This window comes from Eschscholzia californica, unplaced genomic scaffold, assembly GCF_041429995.1.
Source record: "Eschscholzia californica isolate CP2 unplaced genomic scaffold, dmEscCali1.0.p SCAF_1, whole genome shotgun sequence".
Lineage (NCBI taxonomy): Eukaryota > Viridiplantae > Streptophyta > Magnoliopsida > Ranunculales > Papaveraceae > Eschscholzia > Eschscholzia californica.
The window spans coordinates 26,342,606-26,362,757 of NW_028238198.1; the positions used below are offsets into that span (position 1 = coordinate 26,342,606).

Consider the following 20,152-nt stretch of genomic DNA (forward strand, 5'->3'; position numbering starts at 1 on the left):
AAGTTGGAAACATCTATTTGTGAAAAGAAAATCGAAACCCTAACACGCAAACATCGTTTAATGTTGAAAAAGAAAAATCTTAATTTCCTTTAAAGTGAAATATAATTGAACCAATGTTTGTTTGTTAAAGTAGTGATTGTCTCCCAGATGGGCGTGATTGTGGCAGGGAAGATTGCACTCACCATTTTTGTTATATACTCAGCATCTCTTTTGACTTGAACAAGGATTACCTTTCATATGAGTGGACATAAGAAAAATGGTGAGTGCATTTAAAATTTAACAGTTTCCATTATGTGAAGCCCAATTTTACCAGGTCTAAATGGTGGGATTCTATAGGGACACATTACCTTACTCGGATTAGTTAAAAGAAAAAGGTGAAAAATGTTGAGAGTGGGATTTGAACCCACGCCCTTTCGGACCAGAACCTTAATCTGGCGCCTTAGACCAACTCGGCCATCTCAACATTTGTGCAACAGGAGTGGATTATAAATAAAAAAACGGAGGGAGATGACCTGATTTAACCTTTTGAGAGTAGATATACACTTTTTTTTTTTTGTTGATCACTTGAAAAACAGAGAAGTAGTACTGAGTTGGACTAGGGACGTATGAGAGAGGGTGCAACTGGTGCCAATGCGTCGTCGGCCCCTCTCTACCAAGGGGCAAGGGCCACGTTTTTACGAATGTTAAAGATTTTATTTCACTAATAACGTTAAAGTCGTTATATAAAATAATATTTTGTCTAACCTTCAACCAGGGGTGGATTAAGAGGGCTGCCATATAGGCCATGGACAACCCTGGATTCCAAAAACTAACTTGGTTCAGTGGTAAGGGTGCCAAAATTTATGCGGCAGGTCCTGGGTTCAAAACTCATCTTCTACACTTAAAGTCACTTTTTCCTCTTCTATTTTTTTCTCTCTAATTTCCTCCCCCAAAACCCTACTTATCCCGAGACCCCAAAATCCTACGTATCCCCTCTATTTCTTTCTAAAACAAATTAAACCCTCTACTGTTGCTCCCTCTCCAAAATTCTTCTGCATCTCCCTCTTCTCCTTCTCCAAAATTGTCTATCCCTCTCCAAAATCTCATCTTCATCTAACCATCTCCCTCTCCAAATTGCCACAGGTAATAATATTTTTAATTTTCTCCAACAATTAAATTCGATCTCTAAAATAGGAATAATTGTTTTGATAGTTGTTTGAATTAGAGTTCTGAGGTTGGCAAGATTCTACCTAGGGCTGGGAAAACGGTCCGAAAATCCGAAATCCGGCCCTAACCGCCCGATCCGAGGCAACCCGCAGTCCGAAGAGACTCCAACTCGGGCTTACCCGGCCTGAAATTTCGGGCGGACGCGGGCGGGACTCGGGCAGAGCTCTTTGCCCGACGTCCGGCCCGATAAGCCCGCCCGATAAGCCCGCCCGAGAACCAGTCAGATTTAACCTAATTAGGGTCAGTCTGATCCAACGGTTAAAACTCTTTGGCCTCTCATTCTCCCATCAGATTTAGGGTTTGGTATATAAGCCTAGTTTTCACTTTTCCTTCTTTATTTTATTTTCTAGGTCATTTTAGAGTTTAAGAGAAAGAGAGATAGAGAGAGAGAAAGAGAAAGAAAAAGAAAGAAAGAGAAAGAGACAGATAAAGAAAGAGGAAGAGAAAGAGAAAGAGAGAGAGAGAGAAGAACGTCTTGGAGAACTAGATAAAAACGAAGTTATGAAGATCAAACGAAGTTTTAGAGTTAACCTTTTAGTGTTTTTTGTTGATCCGACTTTTGCTGTAAATAACTTAATGTCTAGACGAAATCAAAAGGAGTTATGAAGAAATAGAAAAAAAACACAGTATGGAGACTACCTTTGCTTTTTTTAGATGAAGATTATTAATGATATATATAAAGGATTAAATTTCAAAAAATCTCTTTTGACGTATACTTTTAGAACTTTTCATGAATCAGATCTGTTTTTTTTTCATGGTGTATATTCTGAAACAGATCTGTAATTTTCTCATGGTGATGATGTAAACTTACCTTTTTTTTTTGTTGAAAATAGGTTTACGTTCTGAAATTAGTTATATTATAATTATATTATTATATATTTTAGTGTCAAACTATTATTTTTCTTACACAATTTCCTTTTGTTTGCATATGAAAATCAGACTTGAAGATTTAGAAGATACATCTTTTTTTGTTATTAAGTTTTTGGTTTCTTTTTTTGATTTATGTAATTTCTATGTTTATGTATATTTTTTGTGTAAATCTATTTTGATGTATTTTTTGTCTTATATTTGTAAATGAACTTTAGGAAATTTAGAATGATATTTTTAATTGGATATAAGTTATTGAGTCGTGAATGAATTGCAAACAATAATGATATTTTTAATTAAGTTTTATTTTAGACGGACTCGGGGATTATATTAATATAATGGGTGAATCTTAGTTTAATATAATGATATTTTTAATTAAGTTTTTTTATATTATTTTTTTTTTTTGAAAACACCCGTAACACGCCCGCCCGAGCCCGTTAGAGCCCGATCGGGCACTCGGGCATAATCGGGCCGCGGGCTTCAAAGAGGCTCATGTTTACCCGCCCGATATCCCGATTGGGTAGCTTACTACCCCCCCAGTCCGCCCGTGCCCGACATTTATGAGCCCGAACCCGCCAGATTCCCACCCCTAATTCTACCCAAATGACTTTAAGGATGTTAGTGATAAGGAGTTATCTAGCCAACTTGAGACTTACATTGAGTGTGCTAAGACGGATGATAATTTTTCGAACTTGAAAGGTACTTCAGATCAATGTAGGACTCTTGTTCGTACAAAAAAGCACAAGACATTTGGATTGGTGTACACTCTTTTGAAGCTAGCTTTGTCATTACCGGTGGCTACCGCAAGTGTTGAACGAGTATTTTTTGGTATGAAATATGTGAAGAATGAGTTGAAAAATCAAATGTCTAACCCATGACTTAATGATTGTTTGTGACATTTGTGGAGAAAGATGTGTGATGGAGACCATCAAGATGGACCCCACGGCCGAACCAGTTAGAGGGCCTCATGGCCGAGTCCATTAGGGTTAGAGTTTAGGAGTTTCCATATTTTAGTATTTCCTACTAAGTCTAGGTTTAGAAGTTTCTATGTTTGAGTATCTTTGATATTTAGGAATCCTAGTTTGAGTGTATCTAGAAGTTTCTAAGTTCCTATAAAAGGAAGTCAGGTCTGTCCTTGTTATTCAGATCAGAGAATATTATCAACCAAGTTTATTATTAATCAAGTTATTAATCAAGTTTATTGTTTATCGTTATTTTATCAGTTTTATTTCGTTAGTTTAGTTTATTAACAATGGTGGATTCCATTACTTTTACGCTTCCGCAACAATCTACATCAGCTGGTATTCAGAGCCTCAAGAATCGGGGAACATATAAATTTTTTTTAGATACTTCTCATCTTGAATGTTGGAAAAATCTTCCACGTTTAAGTTGGAATCCTTTAGAGATGCACAACAACTCTATGTTGATCGAAAAGATCAAAACAAAATTAATGTCGTTTCCAAAATCCCTATGTTTGATTGTCAATATCATATAGATTTTTGGATTCAACAGATAGAAAATTGGTTTCTAAACCAAGAGGTTCATGATGAAGATAAGGTTTTTGTCGTGGAACAACATATGTCCGAAAGAATTTATGAACAGTTCAATGCAATGCAATGGAGACTAATTGACGAGGGAAAAAAATTCATAGACGATTGGACTACATTGAAAAATATCTTCAGGTATGTTTTTCTTCCCTTCGATGAATATTTGTCTTATGAAGAAACAAAGATTGAATCAAGTAGACAGTTCTCCAATGTTACTTCGGTCAACGTGTTCGATGGTATTGAAGAAGAAGTTCTTGACAAAAAGAACAAAATTTTCTCAATGACTGAGGAAAAAGAAGAACAAAGTGAATTATCCGAAATTCCTTCGACTACCATGGTCGATACTGTTGAAAGAGATTTTCTTGATAAAATAAATACTAGTTTTTCAATGACGGAGAAAGAAAAGTTCAATGAGATGAATCACAAAAGCTCAGACAAATTATTTGCTCCGTCTATAATCCCGGGAGAAGAATTAGTTGTTTCGAATCACAAAATTTCTTCGACCACCATGAACAATATTGTTGGAGGAGAGGTCCTTGATAACAAAAATACAAGTTATTCAATGAATGGGGAAGACGAATTGCTCACTTCCACTCCAAGAATGACAACCATGTGTTCATCTTCCATCTTCCTATTTCTCCGAGAACTTGGTCACTTTCATGTGGTTCAAGGTAAGAGCCCCGGTTTTGTCAGTACAGATGACATTGGCAGAACAAAACTTGCAGAGGAAGTCAATAGTAGTAAAACAATTACGTGTTTGGTGTTATCATACTCAACTATATCAAGTTTAGCATCAAATCATCCACTTTCAATAATAAAAAACGCTTTAAGTCTTCATGTAATTCTTGATTGTTATGACAGTAAACAAGTTCATGCTATCTATGAAGGTACTTCTTTATCAACAACTCTTTGTCTAACTACTGGTGATGAACAAGGAAATCTAGGGTTTGTTAATATTGCCAACATTAAAGGCGGTAAAGTTACTTTCGGATCAGCTGCTCCTGGATCTAAACTGGATTCTACATATGCAAAATCTGTAAGACAAATTCCTTATAATATCTCTATTCTTGAAATTATTTCCCGACTCTTGACACTTATGGAGGGTTTAAAGTCTCATGCCCATGTAATTGTTATAAGAGCTACAAACCGACCAAACCGTATTGATAATGGAACCGAATTGACGATAGTCGATTTGATGAACAATTTGGGAAAGATTGAGATATCTGAAACAAAGGAATTCATGGAGCCATTAGAGGTAGGAGCAGATGTTAGTGTGATTGGTCAATTTGGTGTTGGGTTTCACTATTCTTCTCTTGTAGCAGAGAAGGTTATTATGACAATGAATAAAAGTGGAAGAGAAAGTGAGATGTCAGAATCAGTAAAAGGAAAGAAGATAAACAGTAGTAATAGTAAAACCAATCTTTCTTCTACATTAAACGTGAATTCCCTTGAATTTGTTCCAAGAACTCGGATCCAAATTCCAATTTCAGGTTACCCAAACTTACAGTATATTAGTACTAGTAGTGGGTCTGATCGGTTTAACCCTAGGGAACAGAATTCAGTTCAATTGATTTCATATTTTACTCTTACAATTCCAATTTCATTGAAAAATTTACTCAGTGATGATCTTCGATTAGAGATAGTCAAACAAGTGGAATATCAATTCAGCGATATGAGTTTATTTGCAAGTGATACCATATTGAAGCATATACTAAAAGATCCTGAAGGTTATGTTCCTTTATTTGTTATTTCGTCTCTTGGTGAAGAACTTGTGGGAATTGCTACAATAAGTCTCTCTTCATACTTGTTCATGTTACTTCACTCCTTCATGAAGATTGTTAAGTGGCAAATTTTACAACGGGAAGATGGCACGATCAACATTGTTTATTCTTCACTCGTTGGTCGAAGCCTCGATAGGATGACAAAATACATAGTTGAATTTTTTAGAGAGAATAATGTGGGTATTATGATCCTCTTCATTGAATTACTAGATGACGGGAGATGTAGAAATTTGTTAGAAGTTTGTTTCCTGCAATTGATTTTGCGGGATATTTCGCATCATGGGTTTTGGATTTTAGTCGGTGATTTTCTCCATATTTGTCTTCTTCGACTTTTTGGCAAATTTCGCGCAAGGTGGGAACTACGGATTGCATTGTTGAGTCTCACTTGAGGGCAAGTTCGTTCTCGGTCGGGGAGTATGATGGAGACCATCAAGATGGGCCCCACGGCCGAACCAGTTAGAGGGCCTCATGGCCGAGTCCATTAGGGTTAGAGTTTAGGAGTTTCCATATTTTAGTATTTCCTACTAAGTCTAGGTTTAGAAGTTTCTATGTTTGAGTATCTTTGATATTTAGGAATCCTAGTTTGAGTCTATCTAGAAGTTTCTAAGTTCCTATAAAAGGAAGTCAGGTCTGTCCTTGTTATTCAGATCAGAGAATATTATCAACCAAGTTTATTATTAATCAAGTTATTAATCAAGTTTATTGTTTATCGTTATTTTATTAGTTTTATTTCGTTAGTTTAGTTTATTAACAATGGTGGATTCCATTACTTTTACGCTTCCGCAACAATCTACATCAATGTGTTTGCTACAATCGACGATCAAGATATTATCAAGCGCTTTCAAGGAATGAGTAAAAGGAGAATGAATTTACGCTTGGACTAAAAAGAGATTTTTCTTTTGAGTTGTAATTAAAACATTAGTATATTTGATTATGTAATACTCAGATATTTTTATTTATTTTTCGTTCTATAATATTTTCGGCATACCTTGAGTTTTAATCCTGGATCCGCCCCTGCCTTCAACTCAACCCTAGGTTGTCTGCTTGAGATGAACAAAAAGAACCTTGAGAAATAAATACTATATAAATAAAAGTTTGGTAAGAGTCTCTTTTTAAATCCTGCATGTCCACAAGTCCGACCTTAATACTTGGGAGGTTCTAAACAAAGTTAATTAGGTCCCTCTTTGAACCATTGACCTCTGGTGCTGATCTAAAGTCTTAGGTCCCTCTTTGAACCATTGACCTCTCGTGCTGATCTAAACTCTTAATCATTGAGATACTACTTAAATCATATTATAAGTCTTTTTAGAGTATAATTATTATTTTGAAACTGAAATACAAAATCTAAACACATGAGGTCCTCCATTATGTTGGGCTCCAAAACAACCACTTTGGTTTCTTTGAGCATAAGCCGCCCCTGCACGTCAACCATCTTAGCCAGTCGACCTAAGGTCAGGCTAAGGACGGACAAAGGTACCAATGATGTTAAATTAACATTTTCTAATTACTAAAAAGAACTGTTATAAAAAATATTAACAAAAAGAAGTGGAATATTTCAATAGGTGTATTGTTCAAGCTTCCAAAAGAAAAACATTTATGAATCTATTATTAAGATAATCAAATACCCATCTCTTAACATCAATATTAGAATGGAGATCAATGAAATGGAGTTCATCGTATGGTATCAATACCATCATTCGTTCAACAAGGCTAGACAACCCGCTATTTGGGACTCTCCCTTGAACCGCATGTGAAAAAAATAAGGGTTTCTCTCTCCACAACTGGACATGTGAGAGGAGAAAGAAACAAGGGTTTCTCTCAATGCGGTTTAAGTGGGAGTCCCACAAGGTGGGTTGAGTATATTTTTTGTTATTTATAATTCAACATCATTGATGAATTTTACTTTTTTTTTTTTATCACTAATGGGTTTCAATTTTTAAATGGACTTTGTTCCTTTATGGTATGTTTAGTATAAGAACACTCAACCCTGCTAGGTAAAAGTAAAACAATTCTTGATGGAAAACAGCTATGTACCCATTACATATTACTACCATATACAGTTCCACTCTAAAAGGTTTTTAAATCTGACTTACCAAGTCTGACTTGTCTCTCTCAACAAAAAAAAGTGTGACTTGTCTAAACCGGAATTTGATTTGTCTTTGAGAAGTACAATCATCATGTCGTGTTATTTGTTGGCTTGTTCTTGATTCAGGTTATTTATGTCCCACTCAAATTAACTCAAATTACATTTGGTTGATGGTGAATAAGGCCGACCACATGAAAGGTACTTGTAACTTCCTGAAATTTGACTTCTCTCTTGCATGTATTCATTTCCCTATCTCTTATTAATTTCCTTCACTACTGTAAGAACTAGGGTTTGAGAGAACCAGATATAATGAAATTAGGGCAAAGACTCTTCCTTTATACAGTCAACTCTAGTCAAATGTCAATGGAGACTAGGGTCATGGTCCAAGTCCAAGTCAAGCAGTCCAAGTCAGAACAGTCCATGAAGTCTGTGAAGATGGTCAAGCTCATCAAGGAATGTCTATAGGCACCTGTAACAATAAAGAATTAGTTAGGAAAACTAACTAATCAAGATTCTGTTAAGCTTGTAACTAATTCTAGTTATCTTCTAAACTCTACTTATAAATAGAGATTAGAATTGTACTTAATAATGATTGAAATAAAATCAGAATTCTTACCAAGGAAATTTAACAACTACTATACAAGAGGACCCATCTCTCTCTCTCTCTCTCTCTCTCTCTCTCTCTCTCTCTCTCTCTCTCTCTCTCTCTCTCTCTCTCTCTCTCTCTCTCTCTCTCTCTCTCTCTCTCTCTCTCTCTCTCTCTCTCTCTCTCTCACCCAAGCAGAGACATAACCAACATGATGAAGCAAAGTTACTTCAAGTCTCATAAGCTTCTTGCTCCAAGCCTTCTCATTATCTTGTTAATTGTTCACTCATATCCAACAACAGCACTCAATATCTTTCCAATGCGAAAACTAGGTAAGACTTAGTTGAGAGGAGAATTGTATCAATAATAAACTTTTCATGCTACAATTTTTTTTTCTTTTCTTGTGAAAGTACTTCAACTATATATAATTCTATGTATTAGTAGGGGAAGACACAAGGATATATTTCAATCATCGGGTTTTTCATCAACCTATAATATCATTGGATGTAAGTTCTCTCTCTCTCTCTCTCTCTCTCTCTCTCTCTCTCTCTCTCTCTATATATATATATATATATATATATATATATATATATATATATATCTATCTTGTGACATTTTGTTTTGATATTTTGCAGTTGATGGAAGATGTAGAAGATTGTGGGAGTGCAAATGAAGGTGGTGAAAAAGAAGAAGAATGCATGAAAAGGAGAATGATTTCAGAGGCACACTTGGACTATATTTACACTAAACCCCATAAGCCTAATAATTAGTAGATGATTTGCTCAAACAGATCAAGATTGGAGGCCTACATATACTTATATTACTAGTAGTCATAAGAATAATCAGGTCTCCTTGGAAAGGTATTTAGGGCAGAGAACACCCATGTCTTGGAACTTTAATATATAAATATTTTGGAGCAAAATATATATAGTACTTGGAATAAGAAGCTTGTTGGTAATATTTATTTCATTTTTTTTTTTTTACTTCCTTGCATGAGCTCTCTTAAACCCACAGGAAACTAGTTGACATCCGAACTCCGAATATATTGGCTGGTATCACACTTATTGAGTGGGATTTGGACACTTGCTGTGGACTAAGTATGGTCTCTGATTTATACTTGTATCACCTTGGGCATCTACCATTATACCCGCAATGATAGGCCATACAGTTGCTATTCATAATGGAAAAGAGCATTTCCCTATTTATATAACAGATCGTATGGTGATACAAATTGGGAGAATTTGCACCTACTCTTAATTTCCGGGGACATGCGAGAAACCTTTACTCTCCTATGTCTGATTTTAGTCTCTTTTGTAAGTTTGTTGGGGTGTCTGGAACGTTCATATATCTTGGGGAGCCTCACAGTACTACTTCAGGAACCTATCTTTTGGGGAGCCTCACTCACAGTACTATTTCCTGCACTTTGCCTTTGACACCATACGTCGGAAATATTTGGAACACAAGTCGATATTGAATACTCCTATATATATGCCAAATGTTGATTGTATTCTTGTTGTTCTTTAATTACTTTCAATTCTTACAACGATAGTTACACTGCTTACAACCAAATTCCAGCCGTCATCAAATACACGATGATCTCTTGGATGGTCTTTTTAGAGTGTAAACATGTAGATGGACAACCTAAAATTCAGAAAAATAAAAATATAACCTTTATGATTCTGGCCGAAACAATTCTTTTTTGTTGAACTAGGCCGAAACAATTCTTTGTTAACAATGTCATACTCTCTCGGAAACATGTGGTTCCACTTAGATAAGTTAGAACACTGGGCCGCCTATTTCGCGATAAAATAAAAATTCGAATGTTGAGAGTGGGATTTGAACCCACGCCCTTTCGGACCAGAACCTTAATCTGCCGCCTTAGACCAACTCGGCCATCTCAACGTTTGTGTAAATTGACTGGATTTACAGTATAATAACACTAATCGATATGAAAGAAGGTACAACTGGTGCAGATGTGTCGACCCTCTCTACCTAGGGCAAGGGCCACGTTTTTACTAATGTTAAGGATTTTATTTCAGTCTTCAACAAAAAAAAAAAAAGGATTTTATTTCAGTGATATCTTTAAAATCGTTATATATAATGGCAGAGAGAGAAGGTGAAAGATGAGAGGTGATGGTTGTTGCGTGCTGACCATGGTGGCGGTTGTAGTGGAAGGTGAAGGAAAGGGAAAATGGTAAAAAGAAAAAACAAATTCGTCTCTAATCTAATAACGCATTGTCGGCCCAGTCACCCTTCTTCGATGAAGGATTGTCTATCAAGTTGTTGGCCACCCTTTTCCAATGAAGAAAGTGTGAGAATAGTCTCACATAGAAGAATGACGATCTAGCAAAAAAGAATATAATGTCTATATCCTCACCAATAGTTGTTAATTAGTTTTGAATTGAATGGTCCCAACAAGAGAAAATTCAAATGAAAACTTGTCATCACAAAGGATCATTTTATTTTAGTAAATTTGTCATCTTTAGAGAAACAATTAGGAATTAATCCCATAACAATCAGAAAAGAGAGAGAGGATGAATAAGACTAGACCAACCATCGCGATCCTATTTCCAAGAAAATTTTTAAAGTTCATTAGAACATGTAAATATGTAGATGTAATAAGTGTGATGCAATGACGGTAGTAAATGCTTGTTATGGTTCTGTGGAGAATATCCCGTGAAAAATTCGAACAATTATGCACGATATTATAGAGAGTGAAGATAATGATCGACAAATTGAGTTCATGTATTGTTCTCGTGAAGCTAATAAAGTGATGCACTTACTGACTAGAAATGCTTTTACTTCAAAAAAAAAAATGCCTGACAGCTTGCAAAAATAAGTCTAGATTCCCATGATTGGAAGGAAAGCAGATAGGAATCATTAAACACTTCCATAATGCAACTTCAAATCTGCCCACAATTTCTTATTCTTTAGTAATAGTGAGGAAGTTTTTCATTGTTAAAAAAGTTATTTAATGTGATTTAACTAACTAACCAGAGAGTTATAGAGAGTTAAGAAGACTTAACACTGAGTAGCTGTACAAACACCAAAAAGATGATAATACCACCAAAATTAGATCCATTTAGATTTCACACTCTACTTTATATAAATATTAATACAGTGATCATAACAACTCTTCTACTGTTATTTAGAACTCTCTTCAATGTATTTCAATGGAAGGGGAAGTCAGTGGGTTCAATTATTTGTAGTCTGAATTGTTGCACTGCCAAGCATATCAGAATTAGAAGCGGGCAGGAATGAAGCGGAAACAGGAAACGAGAAAACCCACTTCAGCCAAGACAAAACTAACAACATAATCGTACTGCCACAACGAAATTAGAGAACAAGTAGAAGCAGAATTGCAGAACTGTCCATTTCATTGAATTTTTTCTATTGCTTTCTCTCTTAAAATATGTAAATAAATTTAAAGGAGAGGGATTTCAAGGGAGGGCCAACTGTCCCCATTACCTTTTTCAATCACATGCTGAATTAGCAAGGTAATAAATACCTTTGATTTCGTTGGACTCGGTTCTTTCTCCTACTGTACCTGAGATGACACATCAAAATTCAGAATAGCATCCAATTGCCGATCCTGCAAAAGTAAAACAACGAAAAGGGTCAAACAGCCGAATTATATCATATTGTTTTGGATGTTCAAGCTGTTGCAAGCAAGAAAGAAGAAACGATAAGTATGCTACATAAAAGTAAGCATGAGACTGTAGAAAGCAAATCCATAGCATCCAAAACTATTCTCAGCTTGTCTAATGCAGTAACGGTCGCCACATTGCAGACGAAAATGAAAGATAAAAAAAGTGAAGTATTCCATAATACGAGACTGCTACAATCACTTAGGATTTACTCAGAGCCTGCTCAAATGTAATGATGACACCGTGTACCTTTGATTTTAACAAATTGAGATTTATAAAGAAAACAAGACGATGATAATATATGGTGAAGCCGTGAAGATGTAAAATCAGCTTAGAGTAAAAGTAGCTCACCGATTGAACACTCTAGATCAGTCCCAACTCGTACGCTGAACTTGATGATATACAGTTAGGGTGCACAATAGGACCCTGAGCATCGCTCTCATCTGTAACTCCGTCCTTTCCTCCCCCAGCTGGAATTGTCAGATAAACTGCCCCTCTGTACATCCACTCGTCCCTTTCATGACTGTAAGAATCTTCAAAAGGCTCACCACATATCACACATGCACTCTGGCTTTCAACTGCCGGGACTACTGGTTCACTTTTGTCATCTGGCTTGACCAATCGATCTGTAGAAGTTTCGGTCAGCACTTCTCGTGAAGGTTCCATTTTGCCAGAAACCCAATCTTCCGACCTCTTGAACCACGTCCTTGAACCTCTCTTCGAACTGCTATTTTCATGCTCCTTCAAATTGTGTAACTCCAAGTGTCTGTCAAGTTGGTCTTGATATCTGACTCGGGCACCACATTTACTGCATTGATGGAGAAGATCTTCAAATAGAGAACTGATTACTGGTGGATGCAATTCCCTAATGATATCGGGCCTGAATTCTACGCCTATGAGATCAGTTTTTTCAGTCATTGCAACGTCAGACAACGCGATAGTATTCTTGGAAGCAGGTTTCAAGACGGGAAGTTCACTCCCAGAAGATGATGGAATCGTTGAAGATACTGGATCTGTAAAAGCTTCAGTGGAGCTACTTCTACCAAGGTGTTGCCGCTTATTCTCGAGGGGGTCAGGTACTTGGGGGGCACGTTCAGTTTCTGACTCTGTAGATGATGCAGATATCAAACCTTTTGCTACTAATGAGCTCAGAAGACTAGAAAGTGGATTCCCGACACTCTTAGTTACGTCTGCCAACTCTGATGCATTACTTGAGAGAGAGTGAGCAGGAGGACCAGGTGCCGTTGGTGGGCTTAATACGGAAGCCAGCCCAACTGTTCCTTTGGAGGATGTTGCGATGCGGGAAGGAGGTTCGCTTGGTTCAGAGTGTGAAAGATTCATACTCAATGGCAACGACCTCGAATCTTGCAAGTTTAGATTTGGGAGGTTACCAGTTAATGAGTGGCTCGATAGTAGTCCACTCTTCATGATTGCAGCCAGCAAACTATCTTTGGTTGAAACTGAGGTAGTTCCGCAATTTGAGGATTCGTTTGATGGCTTCTGGGCTTCACCAAATGTTTGAGACTGGGTCTGTTCCGACTGTGACTCCTGTACCTGATGCCCACGAGCTGAACGCATGAAAGAAGACGATGTTTGTAGATCTTGTTCCAAATGTTGCGTGGTGCCGGGTAAAATATGATTTGGAAGAACGGAATAAGCATCATTAGTAGTTTGAAGACGAGGATCTAGCCTCAACTTTCCTCCGTGTTGAGGTGGTCTTTTATATATTTCCGGAAAATACTGATCTTGTTGGTAGATTTGCTCAGACATATTTTGAGATTGTGAGTCCACAGATAATGATGTAGATATCAAAGGATGCTTCCCCTGTTGAATAAAAGCTCCACCAGATCCTGATAACAAGTTAACCAGTGACCCAAAACTTGGAGCACCACTAACTGATGGCTCAGTATGTGGTTGAAGTCCAACTCTAGCCGAGGATGGAATCATGCTTGTTGAACCACTGAGAGTAGTAGAAAAGCCTTCTGCTTTACCTGGTTTCCTTGAAGCTACATTCACATTATTCAAACCATCAACTGGGGGTGTGTCTTGTGATGGCCAAGTTGACAGTACCCGTTTTCCAAATGAAGTTTCTCTACTCTGCGCTATAGAAACTGAGTCGGTAGATGTTCCTCTATGAACTCTTGACCAGATATCATGTTCTCCATTAGACCGAGTGAAGTGATCATCAAGCACCTGCACAACACAAAGTAACTCAACGAAATTACATAGAGAACCCTAAGTGATAAATTATCCATAAATATGAAACAAAAAATTATCCTCTACCACTATTCTAATCTACACTGTGCCAATTTCAGTGCTGACAAGAGAAAACTGGTTCACCAGCTAGACACTGTAAGCTGAAACATGAAGTGCCAAAACAAGCAAGTCAAGCGAATTTCCTTCGTCAAAATTTCACCGATTACACTTAAACTTCAACCAAATAGACAAGTTGCAGCACCACCAAACTAACATCCGATATCAGAATTCAAGAGGCTAATTATTAAAAAAAAAAATTCTAAAGGCTCTACTTTTCTTTCTTTATGTGGTGTTTTTTTTGTTTCTTTTTTACTTTTTTTTGTTTGTTTAAGAAGCATGGTATATCTATACGGCTCATTTGCCAGGAGCTCACCTGCTTTTTTGAATCATCAGGAGCCCATACTTCTTTCTTCAAGATATTGGACTCCGTCAATTTAGACTTCACGTCATCCCACATAAACTCCTCTTCCTCAGAGTTCTTCCAATTCTTTGAGATGCCAGCGCTATTTCTATTTGAAATGCCTTGTGTTGGCTGCAACTGAGCAGCAAATTGTGCAGACCTGGAGACCCCGTCGTTTGCAAATCCATTTTTGCTACCAAAAGCATTCCTATGAGCAGCTGTTGACTTCAGAGTATTACTCTCAGCACCATACAAAGCGTTATTGGTAACTCCTCTCTCACCAACCCTCTCACTGATTCCAGCTCTCAAGTCCATACGCGTAGGAGAATCAGAAATGTAATTATGATCAGAATATGCTGCACCAGGAATTTTCTCATTAATATGCTGGCTAGGTACTTCTCGCTGAAGGCGCGCATTGTTCTGCAAAGTTGAAAAGGTGTTAACCTAGATTGGAAAAGCATGAAGACAACAGTTAAGGAAGTAGTGAAACATATTGTATACATTCATCTTCGTCGACATATTTGCCCATGGCCTTCCAGCCCCAAAAACAGCGACTTTGTCGGGCCGCTCTGCATCATCAGACGTTACTTTGGTCCCAGTAGAGTCATTGCTGGTCATAGCCTTCAACACGCAAGTGGATGTGAAGAATCAATAAATGTGTAAGATTTTAAACTCAGCTATCTGAAGATAAACTACACCTTGGGGGATGAAGTACTGAATAACATGACAAATTGAAAAAAAAAATTATTTACAGAGAAGAGAAATATCTACAGAGTACGAAGGATCCATTGAGGATAAAGATAACAGAACAAAGAAACTTCTTGACAGTTCTACTGTAGTAAAACTAAAATAAAACAGTTACACTAACAATTTTAAAAATACGGACTCCCAGTACAGTAGAGAAGGTTGAACAATCTCCACGAACTCTACTTTTTATTTAAGCACATTGCTATTTCAACTCAACACATACACGGTCACCTACTGACTCCTGCTTCCTATTCCCAAGAACAGATAGTTGGATGACCAGTAAATCCAGCACAGAAAAAGGCACTTGACCAAAACAAAAAATTTGATCTCAAAACGTAAGTGAATCTGATAACCAAATTCCTCAGTTGAATTAACAATTGTCTCTTTGAGAAACAAATTATATCATATAAAAAGGGGTGCGTTTATTTCAGGCAAATGCAAGAGTATTTAACAAATAATTAAAAAGAAATTGGTCGAGTCCCAGAAGTCTCCACATCATTTCTCCATAACTTACTAAGTTTACCAGACTATGTGAAAATTTTATTAAAATAGAACATGTACCATTCAACAATATCCACTTTCCATCGAAAAAAAACAATATGATGAAGAAAGATTAAGAACTGGGCTAATCATAGGAAATGTAACTTAAATACGTAAGTTCAAATATTTAATTAAGCTATAATTATACAGATGAATCTAACTCTTGAATTTTACTTACCCTGTCCAACGGCTGAAGACGTTGCCTTGTTTCTAAATACTTCGGATTTACATGAATGCTATGCGTTTGTCGTTGTGACTGAGAATCAGACCTAGCAGGTGTTAGGCCAGATGATGAATCATTCATGACAGGTGCAAAATCAAGCTCCTTCTCAATTATCTGAAGACAAGCGGGCGGGAACACCTTTCTCCAAGTTCCAAAAAGATGCCGCATACTATTACGCATTGCTGAATCTACCTGCCTATATGCTTTGCAAAATACCTATATAGTTTCCAATCAGTTATTGCTACACATTAATATTAGAATCATACAGGGATTATTGTCCTATAAAACTAATATATGCGTTTTCTTCCATACAGATATACACCAAGAAAAAATATCTTCACAAGCCATACAAAATGACATTCATGATCAACACACAAAACATTGTGACATGCAATTTCTCTCTCTCCCTTCTATGTTTACAGGTTTTTTCCTCATGGTAAGTCACAACAAACTCCTCATAGTATTTTAACAAGTACAATGTACAGAGCATTTACCTATTACATTAGAAAATTGATTTAGTATGTGTTCTCTCTTCGCTATACAGATCCTTCCACTAACATAGTAACCTTGGACAGGATTTCAACATCCCATTCCCTCAATGGAAATATGCAGAACAAGCCTTCCATATCTTGTAGACTGATTATTTAAAATTCGAAGTTTGGCTTAGTTTCTGATAATTGTCGTTGCCTAATCTCTTCCGCAATCTCTGAAAATTACAGACTTTCTTCTGTTTACCCAGCAATGAAAAATTTCCTCCCCTACGCTTTTGGTGATACCCATATGTATTTTACCTTTACAAGAACCATTTAAATACTATAACTAGAAAGACTACTTGTACAATTCGAAAGGACGGAGTCATCAAGCAAAGAGGCTAGAGATGTTCCAACTTTTAACTATCCATTAAAAGATAAGGCCTTTAACTTTGGACAAGATAAATAGTTGATTGTTCATTAAAGACTTAAGAATCTAACCTCAGGTAGTCGGGACGCGAAGTGCTTAATGTAGTCTCTTCCAATATTCTTTACAATACTATCCAGAAGATACAGAGAAGGCAGCTTCTGATCCGCAGGAACCTGCAAATTTCAGTGTCAAAATTACAACATAGTTCAGTGAAAGACTAATGTGATAAGTGAAATATACATGACCCTGACTCCCAATGTGACAGAAATAAATCAGCAATGCAGAATCATGCTATTAAATTCACAACTCTATCCCTTCAGAATATGATTGACAACCCTTTCAAGTTCCAACATCACAGGCGTAACTTCTGGATCAGAAAATCCTCTAGTGAAATAAGCTCAAAGCTTCCAAGTCACAATTGAGCTCTCTGGGAAAAAGATAGGCTCTTCTCCAACCAGGACTTCAACCAGTTAACAGGAAAATGACTATATGTTAATCCCTCAGCTACAACCAACTACCCGACAAAGCAGAAAACCCCGGAAGTTGGAATAAAATTCTAGTATAAGCATACTTGAACTATTGAAGGTGAACAAATTCAAACAGACTATATAGAACTCTTGATGAACGACTCGCTCAAGAAGCTATGCAAGGGAAAGCAAACCACACATGCAATCACATAGTATAACAGTAGTTTTTGGAAGATGTATGATCCCCATGAGACTAAGTCACTTAACTATAGCTGATAGGAGCAAGCAAATCCTGAATCATTAGGCTACCATTTACACATTTTGGTTCGTTTTTCGTTGTTTCAGTGGACATAAAAGGTACACCAAGGCGTGCGCATAGAATATAAGTATTACAGATCTTTGAATGTAACACCAAGATATGGTTATTTGGAGGGGAAGATTAAGGTAGCAGTTAACACTTTACACTCATCCATATCTTAATACCTACAAATTTGTAGACAATCGCTCGAATTCCCCATCCAAAATGCAGATTTGATGTAACCAGGAATACCTTAATTCAAGCAAAAAGTTTTATCTTTTGTACAATAAACCGATATATGATTCTTAGTCTCTCCACTTACAAGTCCATAAAGCATAAATTGCAAACGTATGAGCTAATTTCAACAGAAAACAATAAAATTACAGATGTGCAATAAGGGAAAGCATGTCAGTAGCCGATTTTCACCTCGATAATGTTGGAAGAGATGGCAGCAGCAATCCCTTTAGCCGCCTGAAGGTTCTCCCCTGCTATAATTGACAAATTAGTTATAATGGGCTTGGAATTAAAGGTCAATTCTGCAAGACCATTCTTATAATCTCTAACAAGTTCTTGTTGCTGTTGCTGATAAGCTTCTCTAAGAGAATTATCTCTCTCGGTATCTTCGTCTTCCTCTTTGGCTCTAAATCTCTGAACTGTTGGTCCGGATCCTGGACCAGCAGGAGTAGAAACTCTCTGTGGAAGCTGCCGAACCCCATTTGAAGTCCGATCCTGTTGTTCCCCTTCAACCAATCTAGGTTTCTTTAAGATAGGTTCTCTAGACCTATCTGTAGTAGAACTACGAGAGTTCTTCATCCTCATTTCCCCAAATAAATTATATAAAAAGAAACAAAATTGTAAACCCTAACCCTAATTTTCTTTACCTACGTTACAATGACATCAAACAAAAACATAAAAAGCTCAAACCTTACAAACCCGATCGAATAACAATTTAAAAGAAAAACAAAAACCCTAACACTAAAAAGGAAATTACAAGTAGTCTAAATAAAATTAGAGGTAAGATCGAGAAGTTCACAGCATCAGCGACTGCGATTGTAATTTGACACGTTCAAATCGGTGGTTTACTCAAATGAAAGAGTGAATACGATAGTCGCCGGAGCTGAAACTCTATCTTGAAATCGAGATTTATCGGATGAGGAGGAAGAGGAAGAAGGTATATTAGTGAATTATGGCGATGAGGGCAGGGGGGGTATGTATAGCTAACCTGTGCTTCTCTTTCGCTACGATTCATACAAGATATTAAGACTCGAGATAACCAGATTTCAGAAGCTATAATTAATTTGGTAAATATACTGATTTTTTTGCCTCTCTATTTCAAGGGAAATTCGGTGTGGACCGTCTCTTCCACACAAGGGGCCTATGGGCTACCTGTTGCACAAAGAGTTTTTCTCATGTGATAAGAGTTCTAGACAGACCTTTATTGTCGAAATGTTTTTCCACAAAGTTCCAAAAGTTTTTCCAAAAAAATGACCTTCTTCTTCTTCTTTTTCCATCTACGACCACCACCACCATTCTATTTCTCCTTCTACTAGTCCCCTTCTTTCTTTTCCCTTACTCCGTTTAGACGAAGAAAGTTTAAGGTAACAAATTTTTTTGGATGGAAATATGATTTTTTCCATTAGGTCGTACCGCCACTTCTTTCTTCATGCCGACTAAGGCTGTAGATAGATCGTTACTATCGAATTTCTTTTCTAAAAAAATTACTTTCATCTTCCTCTTCTCTTTCCACTTATGACCACCACTACCATTCTATTTTGTTCCTTTACTGATCCTCTTTCCTCTTTCCCTTTCTTCGTTCAAGCAAAGCTGCCAAGGAGAGGTTCTCCTTTCCTGGAACTCACGTCTAATTCGGGAAATCCCCCGAACTAGATTATGTTTTGCTCCAGGGATAAAATGAAACCGCAACACAAGTTTTCTCCGAAGCTGCAACTATCATCATATGGAGATTGATCGGAGGAGGAAGAAGTTATCAGTGAATCATGACGATGAATGACCAACTTTTGCTTGCCATCGAAATTTTTTGTCTTTGTTGTGTTTCTGTTTCGCAACGATTCACTCAAGATTTTAAGACTCAAAGATAACTAAATCGGAAAGGCTACAAATCGGTAAATATATTGATTTTTGGCCTCTTTATTTCAAGGGACATTTGACGTGGACATTCTCTTTTCCATAAGGTATAGGCGATTTGTTGCACACTAATTAAATAAGTATTTCTTGTGATAGGGTTGTATGTACAGACACATCCAATTAGTCTCTACTCTCAACGCTCGTATGTATTTTGTAATAGTTTTTAATAAAGGTCGATGATTTGTGTAAACGAAAGAAACTTGGAGAACAAAGTTTCATGTGGACATTCTCTTTCGCAAACAATTTACTAGTCATAAACTATTTCGTGAACCCTTTTCAGAGGAAAAAAACTGAAAATTTTCAACATTGTATTTCAATAAATTTGATTATTTTAAATTAAGCCACAAAGAATTAAAAAGAAGTTTTTTTTTGTTAAAGAATTATTAAAAAAATGTTAGAACATTATAAGATTAAACTTAGATATAATGTATCAAATGGAACTCAACGTTCCTTTAG

General features: G+C 36.7%; 1 protein-coding gene and 2 non-coding genes across 4 annotated transcripts; all 3 read right to left on the reverse strand.

Annotated features, from left to right (window-relative positions):
• Positions 1-382: 382 nt before the first annotated feature.
• TRNAL-AAG (transfer RNA leucine (anticodon AAG)) lies at positions 383-463 on the reverse strand. Its single transcript has one exon. It is a non-coding gene; the product is annotated as a tRNA-Leu (tRNA).
• Positions 464-9,894: 9,431 nt separating this feature from the next.
• TRNAL-AAG (transfer RNA leucine (anticodon AAG)) lies at positions 9,895-9,975 on the reverse strand. The gene has a single exon. It is a non-coding gene; the product is annotated as a tRNA-Leu (tRNA).
• A 1,457-nt stretch (positions 9,976-11,432) lies between these two features.
• On the reverse strand, positions 11,433-19,058 carry LOC147565549 (polyadenylation and cleavage factor homolog 4-like). 2 transcript variants are annotated; one of them, XM_086652021.1, is made up of 7 exons: positions 17,978-19,058; positions 16,858-16,959; positions 15,842-16,102; positions 14,878-14,997; positions 14,350-14,796; positions 12,072-13,913; positions 11,433-11,665 (listed from the first exon to the last, which is right to left on the reverse strand). In XM_086652021.1, the coding sequence occupies exons 1-6, from the start codon at positions 18,368-18,370 to the stop codon at positions 12,084-12,086; spliced, it is 3,153 nt and encodes a 1,050-aa protein (XP_086508147.1). In that variant the 5' UTR covers positions 18,371-19,058; the 3' UTR covers positions 11,433-11,665; positions 12,072-12,083. The 2 variants fall into 2 exon arrangements, with proteins under 2 accessions (XP_086508147.1, XP_086508148.1); XM_086652022.1 differs by lacking the exon at positions 14,878-14,997 and having other exon boundaries at positions 17,978-18,974.
• Positions 19,059-20,152: the final 1,094 nt, after the last annotated feature.

Coding starts and splice junctions, on each gene's coding strand:
- LOC147565549 (XM_086652021.1), bottom strand. CDS start 18,370: ATGAGGATGAAGAACTCTCGTAGTTCTACTACAGATAGGTCTAGAGAA. Junction 14,998..15,841: donor GTCTTCAGCCGTTGGACAGG/GTAAGTAAAATT, acceptor TGCGTGTTGAAG/GCTATGACCAGCAATGACTC. Junction 13,914..14,349: donor CTGATGATTCAAAAAAGCAG/GTGAGCTCCTGG, acceptor TGTGTTGTGCAG/GTGCTTGATGATCACTTCAC.